General features: G+C 62.4%; 3 protein-coding genes across 13 annotated transcripts; 2 read left to right on the top strand and 1 right to left on the bottom strand.

The window, feature by feature from the left end:
- Positions 1-935: 935 nt before the first annotated feature.
- Positions 936-3,395, bottom strand: SLC52A2 (solute carrier family 52 member 2). Of its 4 annotated transcripts, none has more exons than XM_032468296.1 (5): positions 3,254-3,395; positions 2,701-2,932; positions 1,734-2,115; positions 1,516-1,639; positions 936-1,410 (listed from the first exon to the last, which is right to left on the bottom strand). In XM_032468296.1, the coding sequence occupies exons 2-5, from the start codon at positions 2,828-2,830 to the stop codon at positions 1,198-1,200; spliced, it is 849 nt and encodes a 282-aa protein (XP_032324187.1). In that variant the 5' UTR covers positions 2,831-2,932; positions 3,254-3,395; the 3' UTR covers positions 936-1,197. The 4 variants fall into 4 exon arrangements, with proteins under 4 accessions (XP_032324187.1, XP_006181879.1, XP_032324186.1 ...); XM_006181817.3 differs by having other exon boundaries at positions 1,734-2,607; XM_032468295.1 differs by having other exon boundaries at positions 1,734-2,607; positions 2,701-2,936; positions 3,254-3,394.
- A 32-nt stretch (positions 3,396-3,427) lies between these two features.
- Positions 3,428-6,789, top strand: FBXL6 (F-box and leucine rich repeat protein 6). 6 transcript variants are annotated; one of them, XM_032468289.1, is made up of 9 exons: positions 3,428-4,151; positions 4,427-4,585; positions 4,747-4,810; positions 5,115-5,246; positions 5,321-5,428; positions 5,511-5,624; positions 5,675-5,924; positions 6,013-6,259; positions 6,549-6,789. In XM_032468289.1, the coding sequence occupies exons 1-9, from the start codon at positions 3,757-3,759 to the stop codon at positions 6,697-6,699; spliced, it is 1,620 nt and encodes a 539-aa protein (XP_032324180.1). In that variant the 5' UTR covers positions 3,428-3,756; the 3' UTR covers positions 6,700-6,789. The 6 variants fall into 6 exon arrangements, with proteins under 6 accessions (XP_032324180.1, XP_032324181.1, XP_032324183.1 ...); XM_032468290.1 differs by having other exon boundaries at positions 5,693-5,924; XM_032468292.1 differs by lacking the exon at positions 5,115-5,246.
- Positions 6,790-7,076: 287 nt separating this feature from the next.
- TMEM249 (transmembrane protein 249) lies at positions 7,077-9,198 on the top strand. Of its 3 annotated transcripts, XM_032468299.1 has the most exons (5): positions 7,077-7,648; positions 7,973-8,067; positions 8,184-8,379; positions 8,537-8,622; positions 8,899-9,198. In XM_032468299.1, the coding sequence occupies exons 1-5, from the start codon at positions 7,426-7,428 to the stop codon at positions 9,082-9,084; spliced, it is 786 nt and encodes a 261-aa protein (XP_032324190.1). In that variant the 5' UTR covers positions 7,077-7,425; the 3' UTR covers positions 9,085-9,198. The 3 variants fall into 3 exon arrangements, with proteins under 3 accessions (XP_032324190.1, XP_032324189.1, XP_032324188.1); XM_032468298.1 differs by having other exon boundaries at positions 7,089-7,423; positions 7,498-8,379; XM_032468297.1 differs by having other exon boundaries at positions 7,089-7,423; positions 7,498-8,622; positions 8,899-8,961.
- The last annotated feature ends 3,505 nt before the right edge of the window (positions 9,199-12,703 follow it).

A 12,703-nucleotide genomic window follows, 5' to 3' on the forward strand; every position in this document is an offset into this window, starting at 1 on the left:
GCCTGCCCAGAGGCAGAGAAGAAGTGGGAAAAGCCTGGGCCCCGGCCCCACAGCAGCCTCCCCACAAACACCCTCCCCAGATCCTCCCAGGCCCTCATTCCAGTTCTCTACAGCCCGGTGTGTGGGAGAACCCCCAGGCCAGGAAGGCCTGGTTGGTCCTGAGGCCCTACTCCTTGCAGACAACAACAAGCAAAGGTCTGGACTGACGGCCCAGGGTCAAGGCAGAGCGCAAGCTGCTGAACCAGGGGCCAAGTGCCAGCAGCCCAGGGAGCAGGCAGCAGCAGCCACATCTGCCTGAATGAGGAATCTGGAGCCTTTTGTGTTTGATCACAAAAGCCAGAGTGAGGCTATGGTTCAGGCGAGGGGGCAACTTTCTTGAGCAGAAGGATCCCAAGACTTGCTAGAATCTCACACCCCAGTCTCTTCCAAGCCTTTCCTGTACCTGGACCTTGAACAAGCCGCTGGTGTAAATCCTCCACTAAAGTGGCAGTGAGTGCTGCCACGCCCGGGCCACAAATGAGGAGGCTGGCAGGCAGCCCATTCTTCCTGACCCTTGTGCCTGGTTGGCTCAACCCACCACACAGCCTCGGGATGCCCTGCTGGGAAGAAGAGCCTGGATGGGCTGATGCTGGCAGACACCATGCAGCCTCTGAGTGTTCTAGCCGCTGTGGTCCTTGGCCTAGACTCCAGGTCCTGGGAGCTGGCCTTCACCCTCCTTCTGAGAAGTTCTGTGTGTGTTTGTATGTCGAGGGGGGGGGAGGTGTTCTGTGAAGCAATGGTGGGGAACAGGAGTCCTGGGCTCAGAGGGCATGACCCCAGGATCTGTGAGAGTTGCCTGGGGGCGGCAGGCCCCTGCTGAACAGGTCAGGCTACTGCTCCGGCTCAGGAACAGCTACCTGCACAGGGAGGTTGTTCTTGGGATTAATTCCAACTCATAGAATAAAAACACTTTATTGTACAAATCTCACACAGTCCCCAGGCCCGGGACCAAGTCCACACCCCGAGTCAGGCCCTGGCCCTGAGCCTGCTCTGTGGTCCCCACCCTGGGCTGCAGTGCCAGGTTCTCCTGTGGGGGTGCAGGTATCTATGAACATGCCACGTGTGGGGTGCGCGTCCCTGGGTTGGGGGCACTCAGGCACTGTGGCAGCCCCAACCTGAAGACAGGTGGGGTGGAATGAGGTCCCCAACTGGGCAGGCTTAGGAGCTACACAGGTCCACACAGTCCTTCCCACTTTGGAACACATGGTAGATGCTGGTGGGGGGAAACATGGCAACGGCGCCAAGCAGGGAGCCCACCTGGATGGCCACGCCAGCTGCCAGCAAGGCCGGCTGACCCCCACCATGTAGCAGCGAGCTGGCAGCCACCTTCACGTATGAGAACACGCCCAGACACAGAACCCACGACACCACCTGGGAGGGTGGACATGGCAGCAGGCTAAGTATAAGACGCCCCTGCTCTAGGGCCAACCCCTCCCGACTGCCACCCTCTTTGCTTTGTGTCCCTCGTGTACTTACCACAAGAACCACTCCTGCAGAGGTGCCCACCAGGGGTGGGCAGGGGCTCAGGACTGCTAGCGTCATCAGATAGGCCCCGAAGAGCATGCCCAGCAGAGAGAGACTCCCCAGCCCTGCCAGGGATCTGCCAGGGGTGAGCAAGAACTCAGGGCGGGCTGTGCAGGGACCAGGCCTTCATCCTTAAATCCCACCCCAAGTGGCTTGGGGCCCCTGCGTACCTGCACAGAACACCCATGGCCAGGAAGCAGGCGAGGGGATTGGCGGCACTGCCCAGCACCACGGCCAGGTGGTAGGCCAGGCGCCCATAGGGCAAGCAGGAATAGCTCTGCACAGCAGGCAACACGCCATTGGTCAGAGCATTGGTGACGGCCAGCAGTCCCAGCAGACAGGCTCCACGGGCGGAGAGCAGCCTATGGGCCGCAAGGTCGGGGCTGGGGGTGCTGCTTGCCACCCGGCTGGGTGACTCCTGCAGCGGCGAGGCCTCTTCCTTTTCCTCCTCCTCTGCTCCTGGGGTTCCCACCCTCAGGCCAGGCCCTGGACCCCCTGCAGGTACAGACGGTGGTGATGGCAACAGCAGCAGGAGACCCTGGAAGGCGGCAGCTGAAATGACCAACAGGGCGGTCAAGGTTCCAAAGAAGGTGCTGGCGGAAAAACGCTCTGGGGAGTCATGGGGGGGCCCAGGAGTGCCATTGGTGGGGGCTGGTGGGCACTCGAGACGGCCCACACCCTGCACTAGGGCCAGCACACAGGGAAGCAGGGCACTGAGGCCCTGGCCCAGGAAGAAAGACCGCAAGAAGGTGGGTGGCAAGTGGCTGAGGAAGGGCAGGAAAGTGACATTAGAGGCACAGCAGGCCAGTGCCAGCACAAAGGCCAGAGCTAGGAAGGCCACGGAGTGGACCTGCCCTGCCACCGTGGTCACGTGCCACCACAACGGGGCCAGCAGGGCTGTGCCCACCACACTCAGCGCCTGCACCACCTGGATGGGGGCCCGCTCGCCCTTGCCCGGGGCCAGCCGCCTCCACAGGGTCACCACCAACAGACCCAGGTTCCCTAGGGCCACAAGCACAGAGAGGTATGAGGGGAGACTCCAACCTGCAAGGGAAGAAATGAGGAGACATGTCAAGGACAGGATGCTATAGGTCAAAGGGCAGCCGCAGCCCCCCTTCCCGGCACACTCCTACTCACCCTCAGGAAGGTCTTTCACCACCACAGGCAGCTCCACCCAGATCCCGTTGATGGCAGCCCATGAGCCCATGCCAAAGAGGGCTACCAGCAGGTGGGTCAGCACCAGATGGCCCAGCGGGGGTGCTGCCATCCAGCCCAAGGTTAGGGCCTCCAGGACAGGGCAAAGATCACAGCCAGCTCTTCTTTTCCCCACGTTAGGTCCAGTAGCTCCTCAGGAAACTGAAGACCTCGTCTAGCTTGAAGGAAACAGACGCTCAAGAAGGACAAGGAAGAGACGCACAGCCAGAATCAGAAGAGAGCCAGACTGCCAAGACCAGGGAAACTGGAGGGAATGTCCGGGGTAGGAGATGGGGAGGAGGAGGGGCCCAGCGCACCAAAGAGCATCGGCCGCCGGGATCAGGACAAGGCGAGGCCAGCAGGCAGGGAAGCAGGAAGGCGCCACAGCCCCAGGGGAGGATGATGAAAGAGCAAGCTGCTCTTCGGATCTGAGTTGCCGAGACCACTACCACACTCACCCCCCGGACGCAGAACAAGGACTCCGGGACATAGATACCTCTCAGGGGCCACGCACACGCACACCTCTGCAGCTTCTGCGCGACCGCGGACTGCGGAGCCAAGTCGGGGCTGGGGGTGTGGCCGCGGCGGGCCCCGCCCCTCGCTGCGTCAGGTGGCGCGCAGAGAGCCGTTCTGAAGCACAGCCGGGGTCCTTGCGCCTCGGGGTCCAGCACCTGCGCGCTCCCTGACGCAGCGGCCGGCCGTCCCGCCACACTTCGAGGGCGCCACCTCCGGCCCAAGGCCCCAGTCCCAGCCCAAAACCAGTGGGGCCAGAAAACGCAGCCGGGCCGGAGTGAGGACTCCAATTCGGCCAGAAATCAGGGAAGCCGCAGGTCGGCGTGCCCCATGCACGGCCCAGCACCGGAAATCCCGCCCCGGAAGTAGAGTGCGGAGCCCGGAGAGGGGTCGAGCCCGTGGTCCAGACACCGCCCCGCCTCTTCCGCTGCAGGATCCCGTCACTTCCCGCTCCACTGGGCAGAGCTTGGAGCGTGGCGAGTGGCCATGGCTCCTGGGGTGGCTCCGCGGGCCCGGCGAAGAGTCCGGGGGACGCCGCTGGCCGGGGCGCCGGCCCGCTCGGCAGAGGACTGGTGGTGGGATCGGCTGGCGCCGAGCGGCTCCGGGTACCACTTGCTGCAGGCGGACAGCATGCTGCTGGTGCTACCCACCCTGGGGCCCGCCCGCGCCCGCGCGCAGAGGCGCGCCGCCCGCCGCGGTCGGCGGCTGCGGCCCCCGGCGTCCCGCCCCGCTGAGGCCAAAGCCAAGCCCAGGACCTCACCCGCGCCCGCTCCGCAGCAGGGGCCCGACCCGGGCTGGGGCGACCGCATCCCCTTGGAAATCCTGCTGCGGATTTTCGGGCTGTTGGTGGAGGCGAATGGGCCCATGCCCTTCCTCGGCAGGTACCCAAGCCCGTCGCGCGCAGCGCTGTAGCTCATGCTGACCTCTTGCGTACGCAGCGGGTGGCTAAGCGCCCACACTATGCGTGCCAGAGTGCGCAGTCTCTCAGGTGGTTCATTTGGAACCGCAGGGTCCTGACTTTGAGCTGAGGTGTCCAAAGCGTTGTGAGGGTTGTGGGGGGCGGGTCCCTCCTCTTAGAAAACCCCATGGCGGCAGCTGGTCGGGGCGGGCATCGGCCACAAAAGGCCCGGCCCTTAAGCAGAGATTTTTTTCCCAGGGCTGCACGCGTGTGCCGCCGCTGGCACGAGGCCGCCTCCCAGCCCGCGCTCTGGCACACCCTGACTCTGTCACCCCCGCTGGCGGGCCGCCCTGCCAAAGGCGGAGCCAAGGCCGAGAAGAAGCTCCTTGCTTCCCTTGAGTGGCTTATCCCCAATCGGTGAGGAGTTCCATCTTTGTCTTAACCCCTCACTCCATTTGTGTGATGTGTGGGAAGCCCCAGACCCCTTCTTCTCCCTGCACCAACGTGATGGGTGGGAGAACGCTGACAGAAGGGCAGCTTGGGAACGCTGTGCAGCTCTGCCTCTGCTGTCGGCCCAGGTTCTCACAGCTCCAGAGGCTGACTCTCATCCACTGGAAGTCCCAGGTACACCCTGTGTTGAAGGTGAGAGCTCCAGGCTGCCCTGCACTCCAGCCATGACACTCTGGGGTTGCCCGGTACTTCCAGGGAGTGGGTCAGACACCGTGGGGCCCAATGATGCCCCATGGGGATGCCTGCCTGGCTCTCCTTTCCTGGTGTCTCCTCCAGCTGGGAGTTGTGAGAGATGGGAGCACCCAGGTAGGCCTGGCAAGGGCAGCAGGGAGATCAGTGCTGAGGCAGTGAAGTAGGGTTGGTGCCAACCATCAGTCTCTACTTTGTGGACCACAGCCTTCACTCCCCGCATCCCAGCTGGCCCTGTCTTCCACAGCTGGTTAGTGAGTCCTGTCCTCGGCTCACCTTCCTCAAGCTCTCGGATTGCCACAGTGTGACCCCCAACACTCTGATCATGCTAGCCAAAGCCTGCCCCCAGCTCCACAGCCTGGACGTACAACATTCCATGGTGAGCCCTGTGTCCCCAGCGGCCCCAAAGAAGCCTGGGCTGAGGTGACAGGTACCCCTGTGCTGGGTCCCCAGGTGGAGTCCACGGCTGTGGTGAGCTTCTTGGAGGAGGCAGGGCCCCGAATGCGGAAGCTGTGGCTGACCTACAGCTCCCAGACAACAGCCATCTTGGGTGCACTGCTGGTAGGTCTGTTATGGGCAGGAGCAGAGCTGGATGCTGAGCCCGATCCCGCCAGGCCACTGACCCAGTGTTCTGCCCCTGCAGGGCAGCTGCTGCCCACAGCTTCAGGTCCTGGAGGTGAGCACCGGCATCAACCACAACATCACTCCCCTCCAACTTCCTGTAGAGGCTCTGCAGAAAGGCTGCCCCCAGCTGCAGGTACCTGACGCCCCACCTCTCCCACCTGTCACCCCTCTCCCCATCTGCAGCCTGGGCCTTTTTCCCAGGTGCTGCGGCTTCTGAACCTGATGTGGCTGCCCAAGCCTTCGGGGCGAGCAGTGACTCCTGGCCCGGGCTTCCCCAGCCTGGAGGAGCTCTGCCTTGCCAGCTCCACCTGCAACTTCGTGAGCAATGAGGTCCTAGACCGCCTGCTCCACGGCTCCCCTAACCTGCGCTTGTTGGACCTTCGCGGCTGTGCCCGAATCACGCCTGCTGGCCTGCATGATCTGCCATGTCAGGGTCAGCTCTCCCTGGGCGGTAGCTGGACAGGTGGCTTGTGGGGGTCCTTGCCCGCTCCACAGCTCACGCCCACTCTTGTCACCTCCAGAGCTGGAGCAGCTTCACTTGGGCCTGTATGGCATGTCAGACCGGCTGACTCTAGCCAAGGAGGGCAGCCCTCTGTTGACCCAGAAGTGGTGCCACACTCTGCAGGAACTGGACTTAAGTGGCCAGGGCTTCAGCGAGAAGGACCTGGAGCAGGCCTTAGCCGCCTTCTCAGGCACCCCTGAGGGCTCACACCCAGCCCTGTGCTCCCTCAACCTCAGGGGCACCCAGGTCACACCAAGCACAGTCAGGTTAGTGCCCCCCTCCCCCTGTCAGTTCTTTGGGGCCCGTGTGGCTTGCCCTCCTGTCCTCCTGGCTTGCCAGCTCCAGGGGTCTGAAAGGGGAGCCCATACTGGCCAAGCCCCTGCTTGGGGCTGGCCTTGGGGACATCAAGAGTATGGGGCTTGGGCCTTGGTGGCTGTAGGTCGCAGAGCCAGCTGTGGTGCAAGGGTAGAGAGGTCTCCCTACCCAGGCCTTGCTGGGGTCTGGGTCTTGTAGGGGCCAGTGGCTTAACCCCCGTGGTCTGCCCTGCCTGCACAGCTCTGTGATCAGCAGTTGCCCGGGTCTGCTGTACCTCAACCTGGAGTCCTGCCGCTGCCTGCCCCGGGGCCTGAAGCGGGCCTATAGGGGCCCAGGGGAAGTCCAGTGGTGCCTGGAGCAGCTGCTAACCAGCCTCCCCTCTGTCAGCTAGGCAGCTCCGGACTCTTCGGCTGGCCAGCCCTGCCCTGCACCCTTTCCCACTTTTGAATGTTTGAGCGTTATAATAAAACATTTTTAGGAACTCTTGTGTGTTCTTTGTGATCAGGGTGAGGGAACGGGCTGTCCCTGAGGGGCTAGAATGGGCCCAGAACCTGTGTGTCGTGGGCTTGGAGGTGGCCCCCAGGGCCCCTGAGTCTGCATGTGGCTGTGTCTTACCTTCTCACTCCTGGGCTCAAATCTTGGACTGGGAGAGAGAGGGAGTGTGTGTGTGTCTGTGTGCGCGCGCGTGCGTGCACGCGCTACTCTCAGGGACACTAAGCTGAGCTGTCAGTGGTTGTATGTGAGGATTTGGCCTGGGCAGAGGTGGCAATGGAGAGATGAAAGCCATGCTTAGCCATGGGGTTCGTGGTGGGGCACCTGCTTGCAGATCCCAGCTCAGGCCTGGGATGTCCACTTCCTCCACCTTCAGGTGAAGACTGAACCAGGCTGTACAGGGGTGGGGACTACCGGGAAGTGTACGCCCACCACAGGCCTGGACCGGAGACTCCCTGGAGAAGGAGTGGTCACTAGGACGAGCCCTTCTAGAACCCGCCGCTCAGAGCTTCTAGAACCCTGCACAGCCCAGCCTGGACCGCCACCTGGCATCGCTCCCCTGCCATTGCCTGAGAGCTCCTGCTCCTTCCTGGGCCGCAATCCTGGAGGCTTTATTCCCCCAGGTATGAGCGTGACTGTGGGCAGTGGGCGGTGGCAACAGATGAGCCGCTCGGCTGACTGCCTGTACCTGACTCAGGTCCGCAAGGGCGGGATCAGCAGCCTGCCCACGACCTCCGGCGGCAAGCCCTTCCAGCTCTGGGCCCTAGGACTCTTCTGCACCGAGCGTAACTTGGCTAAGCGCCTTAGGAGCAACAGCTTCTACCCTTTCACGGAGCAGCAGCCGAACGGTGCGCGTGGACCGCTGCTGGGGTCAGGAAATCAGAACCGGGAGGGCCCGGGACGCGGGGCGGGGTGGGGACCTGAATGGGGCGGAGCCATAGCCCTGGGCGGGACCAGGACCTGAACAGGGCGGAGCCGAGGCGAAACAAGGGGGCAAGGCCCTGGGTGGGGCCGGTCGCGCGCGAGTGGACGTTGGAACCGTAGGCTGGACGCCTATCCGGGCCCCAAGCCCTGTGTGGGTCGGGTGTTCCGGGCCCCGACCCTGGCTCTGTCACCTCCGGCTGCGAGCAGGGGCACGCTGTCCTCATGCGCCGCCGCCGCGCCGCCCCCAGTCTTCGTGCTCGAGTACTACCTGGACACGCTGTGGAAGGGGACGCTGCTCTTCGTCGTCTGCCTCTTGCTCGTCAGCTTCGGCCTCGTGAGCCAGGTCTGAGCTCCTGGGCCGGCCCCTCAAGGCCTTCCTCCCGTGGGGGCCGGACCCTCCACTCGGCGCCCCGCCCCCGGGCCCCGCGGCGGCTCAGAAGGTCTCCGCGGCGTCCGCAGGTGCGGAAGCAGGAGACCTGGGGCTTCCCCGCCTACGGCATGGGCATCGGCCTGTGGCTCATGATCTCGTCGCTGCCGCGACGCCGCCTAGTGCTCAACCACACGCGCGGCGTGTACCACTTCTCCATCCAGGGCCGCACTGTGTGTCAGGGGCCCATGCATCTGGTCTACGTGCGCCTGGCGCTCAGCTCCGACGGTGACGCACCGGGCGGGCAGCAGATGCGGGGGCTGCGTGCAAGGGAAGGGAAGCCATGTGGAGTGGGGAGGGCCGGGCAAGCGGGCCCATGCCCGGTCCCGAAGCCCCCGTCCCCGCTCCCCAGAGCCCCGGAGCTGAGCCGCTTGCCTCTTGCCAGCCTACAGAAGGTGCTTCTTCCAGCTGGTTCTGTGCGGCCACAAGTTGGAGCCGCTAGTGCTGGTGCAGCTGTCAGAGCGCTACGAGGTGGGTCCCACCCAGCCGGCCTAGGGGCCTCAGACACGCTCCCCTCCCTCCTCGGTTCAGCATGAACCCGGCCACTGTTTAGGGCGCTAGGATGAGCCCATTTTGCAGGTGGAGGGTGCATACAACAAGGTCTTCGGCCAGAAAAGGGCACGGGGGCTGACGGGCAGGGCTGGAGATGCGGTCTGCAAGGGGAGGGGACCCCTCGGGGGCGCCGCGGCTGCGGGTGGCAGGGCTTCTCTTGTCCTGACAAGAGCTGACCGTTACCCACTCCCACAGCAAATGGAATATCTGGGTCGTCACATCGCCCGGAAGCTCAACATTAACTACTTCGACAGTCTGGCCTCCTCGTACCGGCACGTGGTCCGCCACTGGCCGCTGGGGGCCACCTTCAGCCCGGGCATCGCGCTGCGCAAGACCCGTGCCTATGACAAGCTGAGCTCTGGGTCCGACCTGGACGTGTGATGCTGCCGGCGGGCACCCCCTCCCCGAGCCCAGAACTGGGCTCGCCCTTCTCCTCCAATATCCCAGCTCCACCGACTACTGGCCTTCCTCTCAATAAAGTGACCTCTTGCTTAAGCCTGGTCGTTTCCCCCGTGCGTTTGGGGGCTCCTGCTCCAGGGTCTTCCTTTAGTGCACACTTCACAGGGCGTCAGGGAGCCTGTCAGGGAGCAGCCCAGAGTTGGGGTTGGAAGAGGGGGTAGTTGTGGGAGTGACCATGACAAGAGGCCAGGCCTCCAGGACACGTGTGGGACACACTTGCCTCTCTTGGTCAGTAGCACTGAACTGGTCCTACTTGGCGACAGAAGTGCGGACCAGTGAGTGGGATCCAGGAGTCAGAATCTGATTGGTCCACTCTGGGTCAGGTGTCTGCTCTAGTCCAATCAGTGCTGGGATGGGGGCACGGCAGCAGGTCAGGCCCTCTGCCTCGAGGGTGGATCCCGGCTAGGTACGCCCAGAGGGCGCTGCCATGGAGCCCTCTGCCAGAGCCTCAGGCCCGCTGGCAGAGTAGAGCCGCGGTGTCCCTGGAGTGGGCTTCTGCCTGCCTGTTGGAACCCCAGTCCCAGGTTCCCTGTCCAGTGGGTGTTCTCACTTCTGGGTGGTGAAAGCTGCTGTGGGAGCAGAGAAAACAGAGGCACCTGGCACTGTCCACCTGGTTTCCTGTTCAGCGTTTTCCCTCAGGGCCATGGTCATGACCCAGGCCTTTGTGCACTGTGTCAGCGGAGTATCCCTGGCACCAGGACCAGCTGCAGACTTTGCAGGGCCCCATGCAAAATGAAAATGTGGAGGTCTTTGTTAAAAAGTAAGAATTTCCAGACAGCAGTACTAGAGTGTTAAATCAAGCGCAGATTCCTCTGAGCTTGGGGTCCTGCAGATTGCTCAGATCACATGCTTGTGAAGCTGGACCTGCCTGGAACCCTGGCTCAGAGTCACTCACTGACTCCCAGCATCTCTGCCTGTCTCTGGAGCAGGGACCAGAGGCTGCTGGGACTGCCTCAGGCAATTGTTACTCAAGGCACGAGTGCAGGGACCCCCTACTCCTCAGGATGGGGCCCAAGCTGTCCCCAGAATGGCGGGGCCCAAGCTTTCCCCAGAGTGGCAGGGCCTAGCTTTCCCTACAGGGAAAGCTCAGGAGAGTGGGCAGAACTCAGCAATGGAGGGGTTTGGATAGGCTGGGGGTGAGGTGTGTGGCGTGTGGGCCAAGGGGCTAGGCTGCCTGGGTGAGTGAGTGCCATGTGGTTGAGCCAGGCCTAGGGTGCCCAAGTTGCCTGTGTGCTGTGTGCCAGCCCCTTGGGCTCCAGGAGGCTGTTCAGATTGGTTACCAAGGCTTCAGGTTGGGATTCAGTCCCCCCCCCCCAGGCAATGCCAAGCCCCTGCCCTCCCAGAGACGACATCCTAAGGGAGACCCAGACTGAAGCGCTGACTTCTTGCTGCAAAGTGCCTGGAGGAGGGTGGGGTTCCTTCATCTGGGGGTCAGATCTTTCCAAGGATTCAGCATTTGAGCTGAGACGAGGAGCTGAGGCTCACGTGGCGCTCAGGGGGAGAGGCTTCTGAGAAGAGGGCGGGAAGTGTCAAGGGCACAGTGCGCGGTGCGGGGCTGAGCTGCGTGAGCTGGAGACGCTGCAAGGGGGCCGGCTGGCCAGAGAAAGCTGGGGGGGGCAGGAAATGGTTTTTCTCTCTGCAGTGGGAAACCACTGGGAGTTGTAAGCAGACATGCGCTGTAATCTGGGCAGGGGTGGGGAAAGGCCAGGAGGTTGCAGGAATTGTGCGGGGAGAGAAGGGGAGCCTGAACCCCAGTGGGGCAGAGAGGAACAGAGAGGGTTATGGGCAGGTCTGAGCTACACAGCAGATAGGCTTTGCTGGCAGGCTGGATGCATGCAGGAAAGGAGTCCAGGGTTCCTGGCCTGGAGCTGGGGGGGTCTTCGGGAGGAGAGACGAGGAATTAGGAGTTCTGAGCTAGGGGAGACTTTGAGGTGGCAGGGAGGCTCTGGGGTGAAGGGGGAGGGGCATGAAGCAGAGATCTGGGGCTCTCATCCCACAGGAGGTCCCTCAGGCCAGGCCCTGGTGTCCCCCTGGCAGACAGTCAGTCGGTAGAGAAAGAAAAGGCCAGCCAAGGATAGCGCCCTGGCACCTGGCACACAGAGGGAGAGGACAAGGCTCACAGAGGGAGGGGACAAGAGAACCTGAGAGGGAAGGGGAGGAAACGCATGTCCGCTGGGATGGGGGCTCACCAGGGGTGGGAAGATCCCCTAGAAACAGCCTCAGGGTAGGGACTGAGCAGCACTGCAGGAGCAGGGTGGGGCAGGGGAAGGAGAGGGGAGGCAGGGGGAGACCACACAGGGAGACTCACTGCCAAGGGAAGAGAGACCTGGAGGCTGCTGTGGGAGGTAGATCTTGTTGTTCACTTTTAAAGGCACATTGCCGTGCAGATGGGAATGGCCCAACAAAAAGATATGTATTACGAAGCAGGTGACAAGGGACATTTGCAGGGAACACTTCTTGGCTGCGCAGAAGAGGAAGGATTGGGAACACAGTTGGGATGGGGAGCAGGATCCTTGCCCACCCTCCACTTGTTCCCCAGAAAAAGTCCCCCAAAATTATCTAGGCATGTGATCATGCAGAAGAAAGACTGCATTTCCCAGACTCCATTCCAGATAGGAAGGTGGTCTTCAGATGAATTCTTTGAGTAATGCAATGTAAGAATCGTTATGTGTAGAAGTGGGGAGGAGGGATGGCCAAGGTGGCAGAGTCAGAAAACCCTGAGTTCTCCTTCTCCCACGGGCACCCAAAGTAAAACTGTTTACAGGACAACCATCGATAAGTGCCAACTGAAGACCAGCAGAAAAGATCTTCTAAAACTAAAGATATAAAGATGGAGCCACAACAACGTGGGTGGGAGGGGCGCAGTCGTGATATCGTGGAGACCCACACCCCCACTGGGTGTCCCACACATGAGCAGATAATCACAACTGCAGCAGTTCTCCCCAAGGAGTGAGAGGTCTGAGCCTCACAGCAGGTTCCCCAGCACGGGGTCCCGCACTGGGAGGATGAGCCCCCGGAATAGCTGGCTTTGAAGGCCAGTAGGCCTGGTGCATGGGAGGGCCAGAGGGCTGTGGGAAACTGTCTCCCCTCAAAGGGTGTGCCCAGTGTCACACGCTCCAAGACCCAATGCAGGGGCAGTAATTTGAAAGGAGCCTGAATTAGACTCATTTGCTGATCTCAGCCTCCCGGAGAGTCAGGAGGCCACTGGGGCTCCCCCTGGGAACATAAGTGCTGCTGGAAGCCATTCTTGGGAGCTCATTCTACCACAAGGACACAGGTGCTGACAAGCACCATTCTGGAGTCCTCCCTCTGGCTTATTAGTGCTGGGGGCTTACTTCGCACCAGTCCTGGGAGCCCTCAGGCTGAGCAGCCAGCAGTGGGGGGACCGGCCCCACCTACCACCAGGATCCCCTAGGTCCTGCAGCCAGCCTGCCCTGGGACCAGGCCCTGCCCAGCAGTGAGTCAGTACTCTCTGCATGAGTCAAGGTCTGGCAGCCAACTTGGCCAGGGGTCAGCTCCATCTACCAGCATGCCACAGGAG

This window comes from Camelus ferus, chromosome 25, assembly GCF_009834535.1.
Source record: "Camelus ferus isolate YT-003-E chromosome 25, BCGSAC_Cfer_1.0, whole genome shotgun sequence".
Lineage (NCBI taxonomy): Eukaryota > Metazoa > Chordata > Mammalia > Artiodactyla > Camelidae > Camelus > Camelus ferus.

Bases quoted from the DNA above. Each gene is read 5' to 3' on its own strand.
- SLC52A2 (XM_006181817.3), bottom strand. From the start codon at position 2,830: ATGGCAGCACCCCCGCTGGGCCATCTGGTGCTGACCCACCTGCTGGTA. The intron at 2,608-2,700 runs GTGAGTAGGAGT...CTTCCCTTGCAG, and splicing joins GGTGAAAGACCTTCCTGAGG to GTTGGAGTCTCCCCTCATAC. The intron at 1,640-1,733 runs GTACGCAGGGGC...CACCCCTGGCAG, and splicing joins GCCATGGGTGTTCTGTGCAG to ATCCCTGGCAGGGCTGGGGA.
- FBXL6 (XM_032468289.1), top strand. From the start codon at position 3,757: ATGGCTCCTGGGGTGGCTCCGCGGGCCCGGCGAAGAGTCCGGGGGACG. The intron at 5,925-6,012 runs GTCAGCTCTCCC...TGTCACCTCCAG, and splicing joins GCATGATCTGCCATGTCAGG to AGCTGGAGCAGCTTCACTTG. The intron at 6,260-6,548 runs GTTAGTGCCCCC...CTGCCTGCACAG, and splicing joins GTCACACCAAGCACAGTCAG to CTCTGTGATCAGCAGTTGCC.
- TMEM249 (XM_032468299.1), top strand. From the start codon at position 7,426: ATGAGCGTGACTGTGGGCAGTGGGCGGTGGCAACAGATGAGCCGCTCG. The intron at 7,649-7,972 runs GTGCGCGTGGAC...CGCCGCCCCCAG, and splicing joins CACGGAGCAGCAGCCGAACG to TCTTCGTGCTCGAGTACTAC. The intron at 8,068-8,183 runs GTCTGAGCTCCT...CGGCGTCCGCAG, and splicing joins GCTTCGGCCTCGTGAGCCAG to GTGCGGAAGCAGGAGACCTG.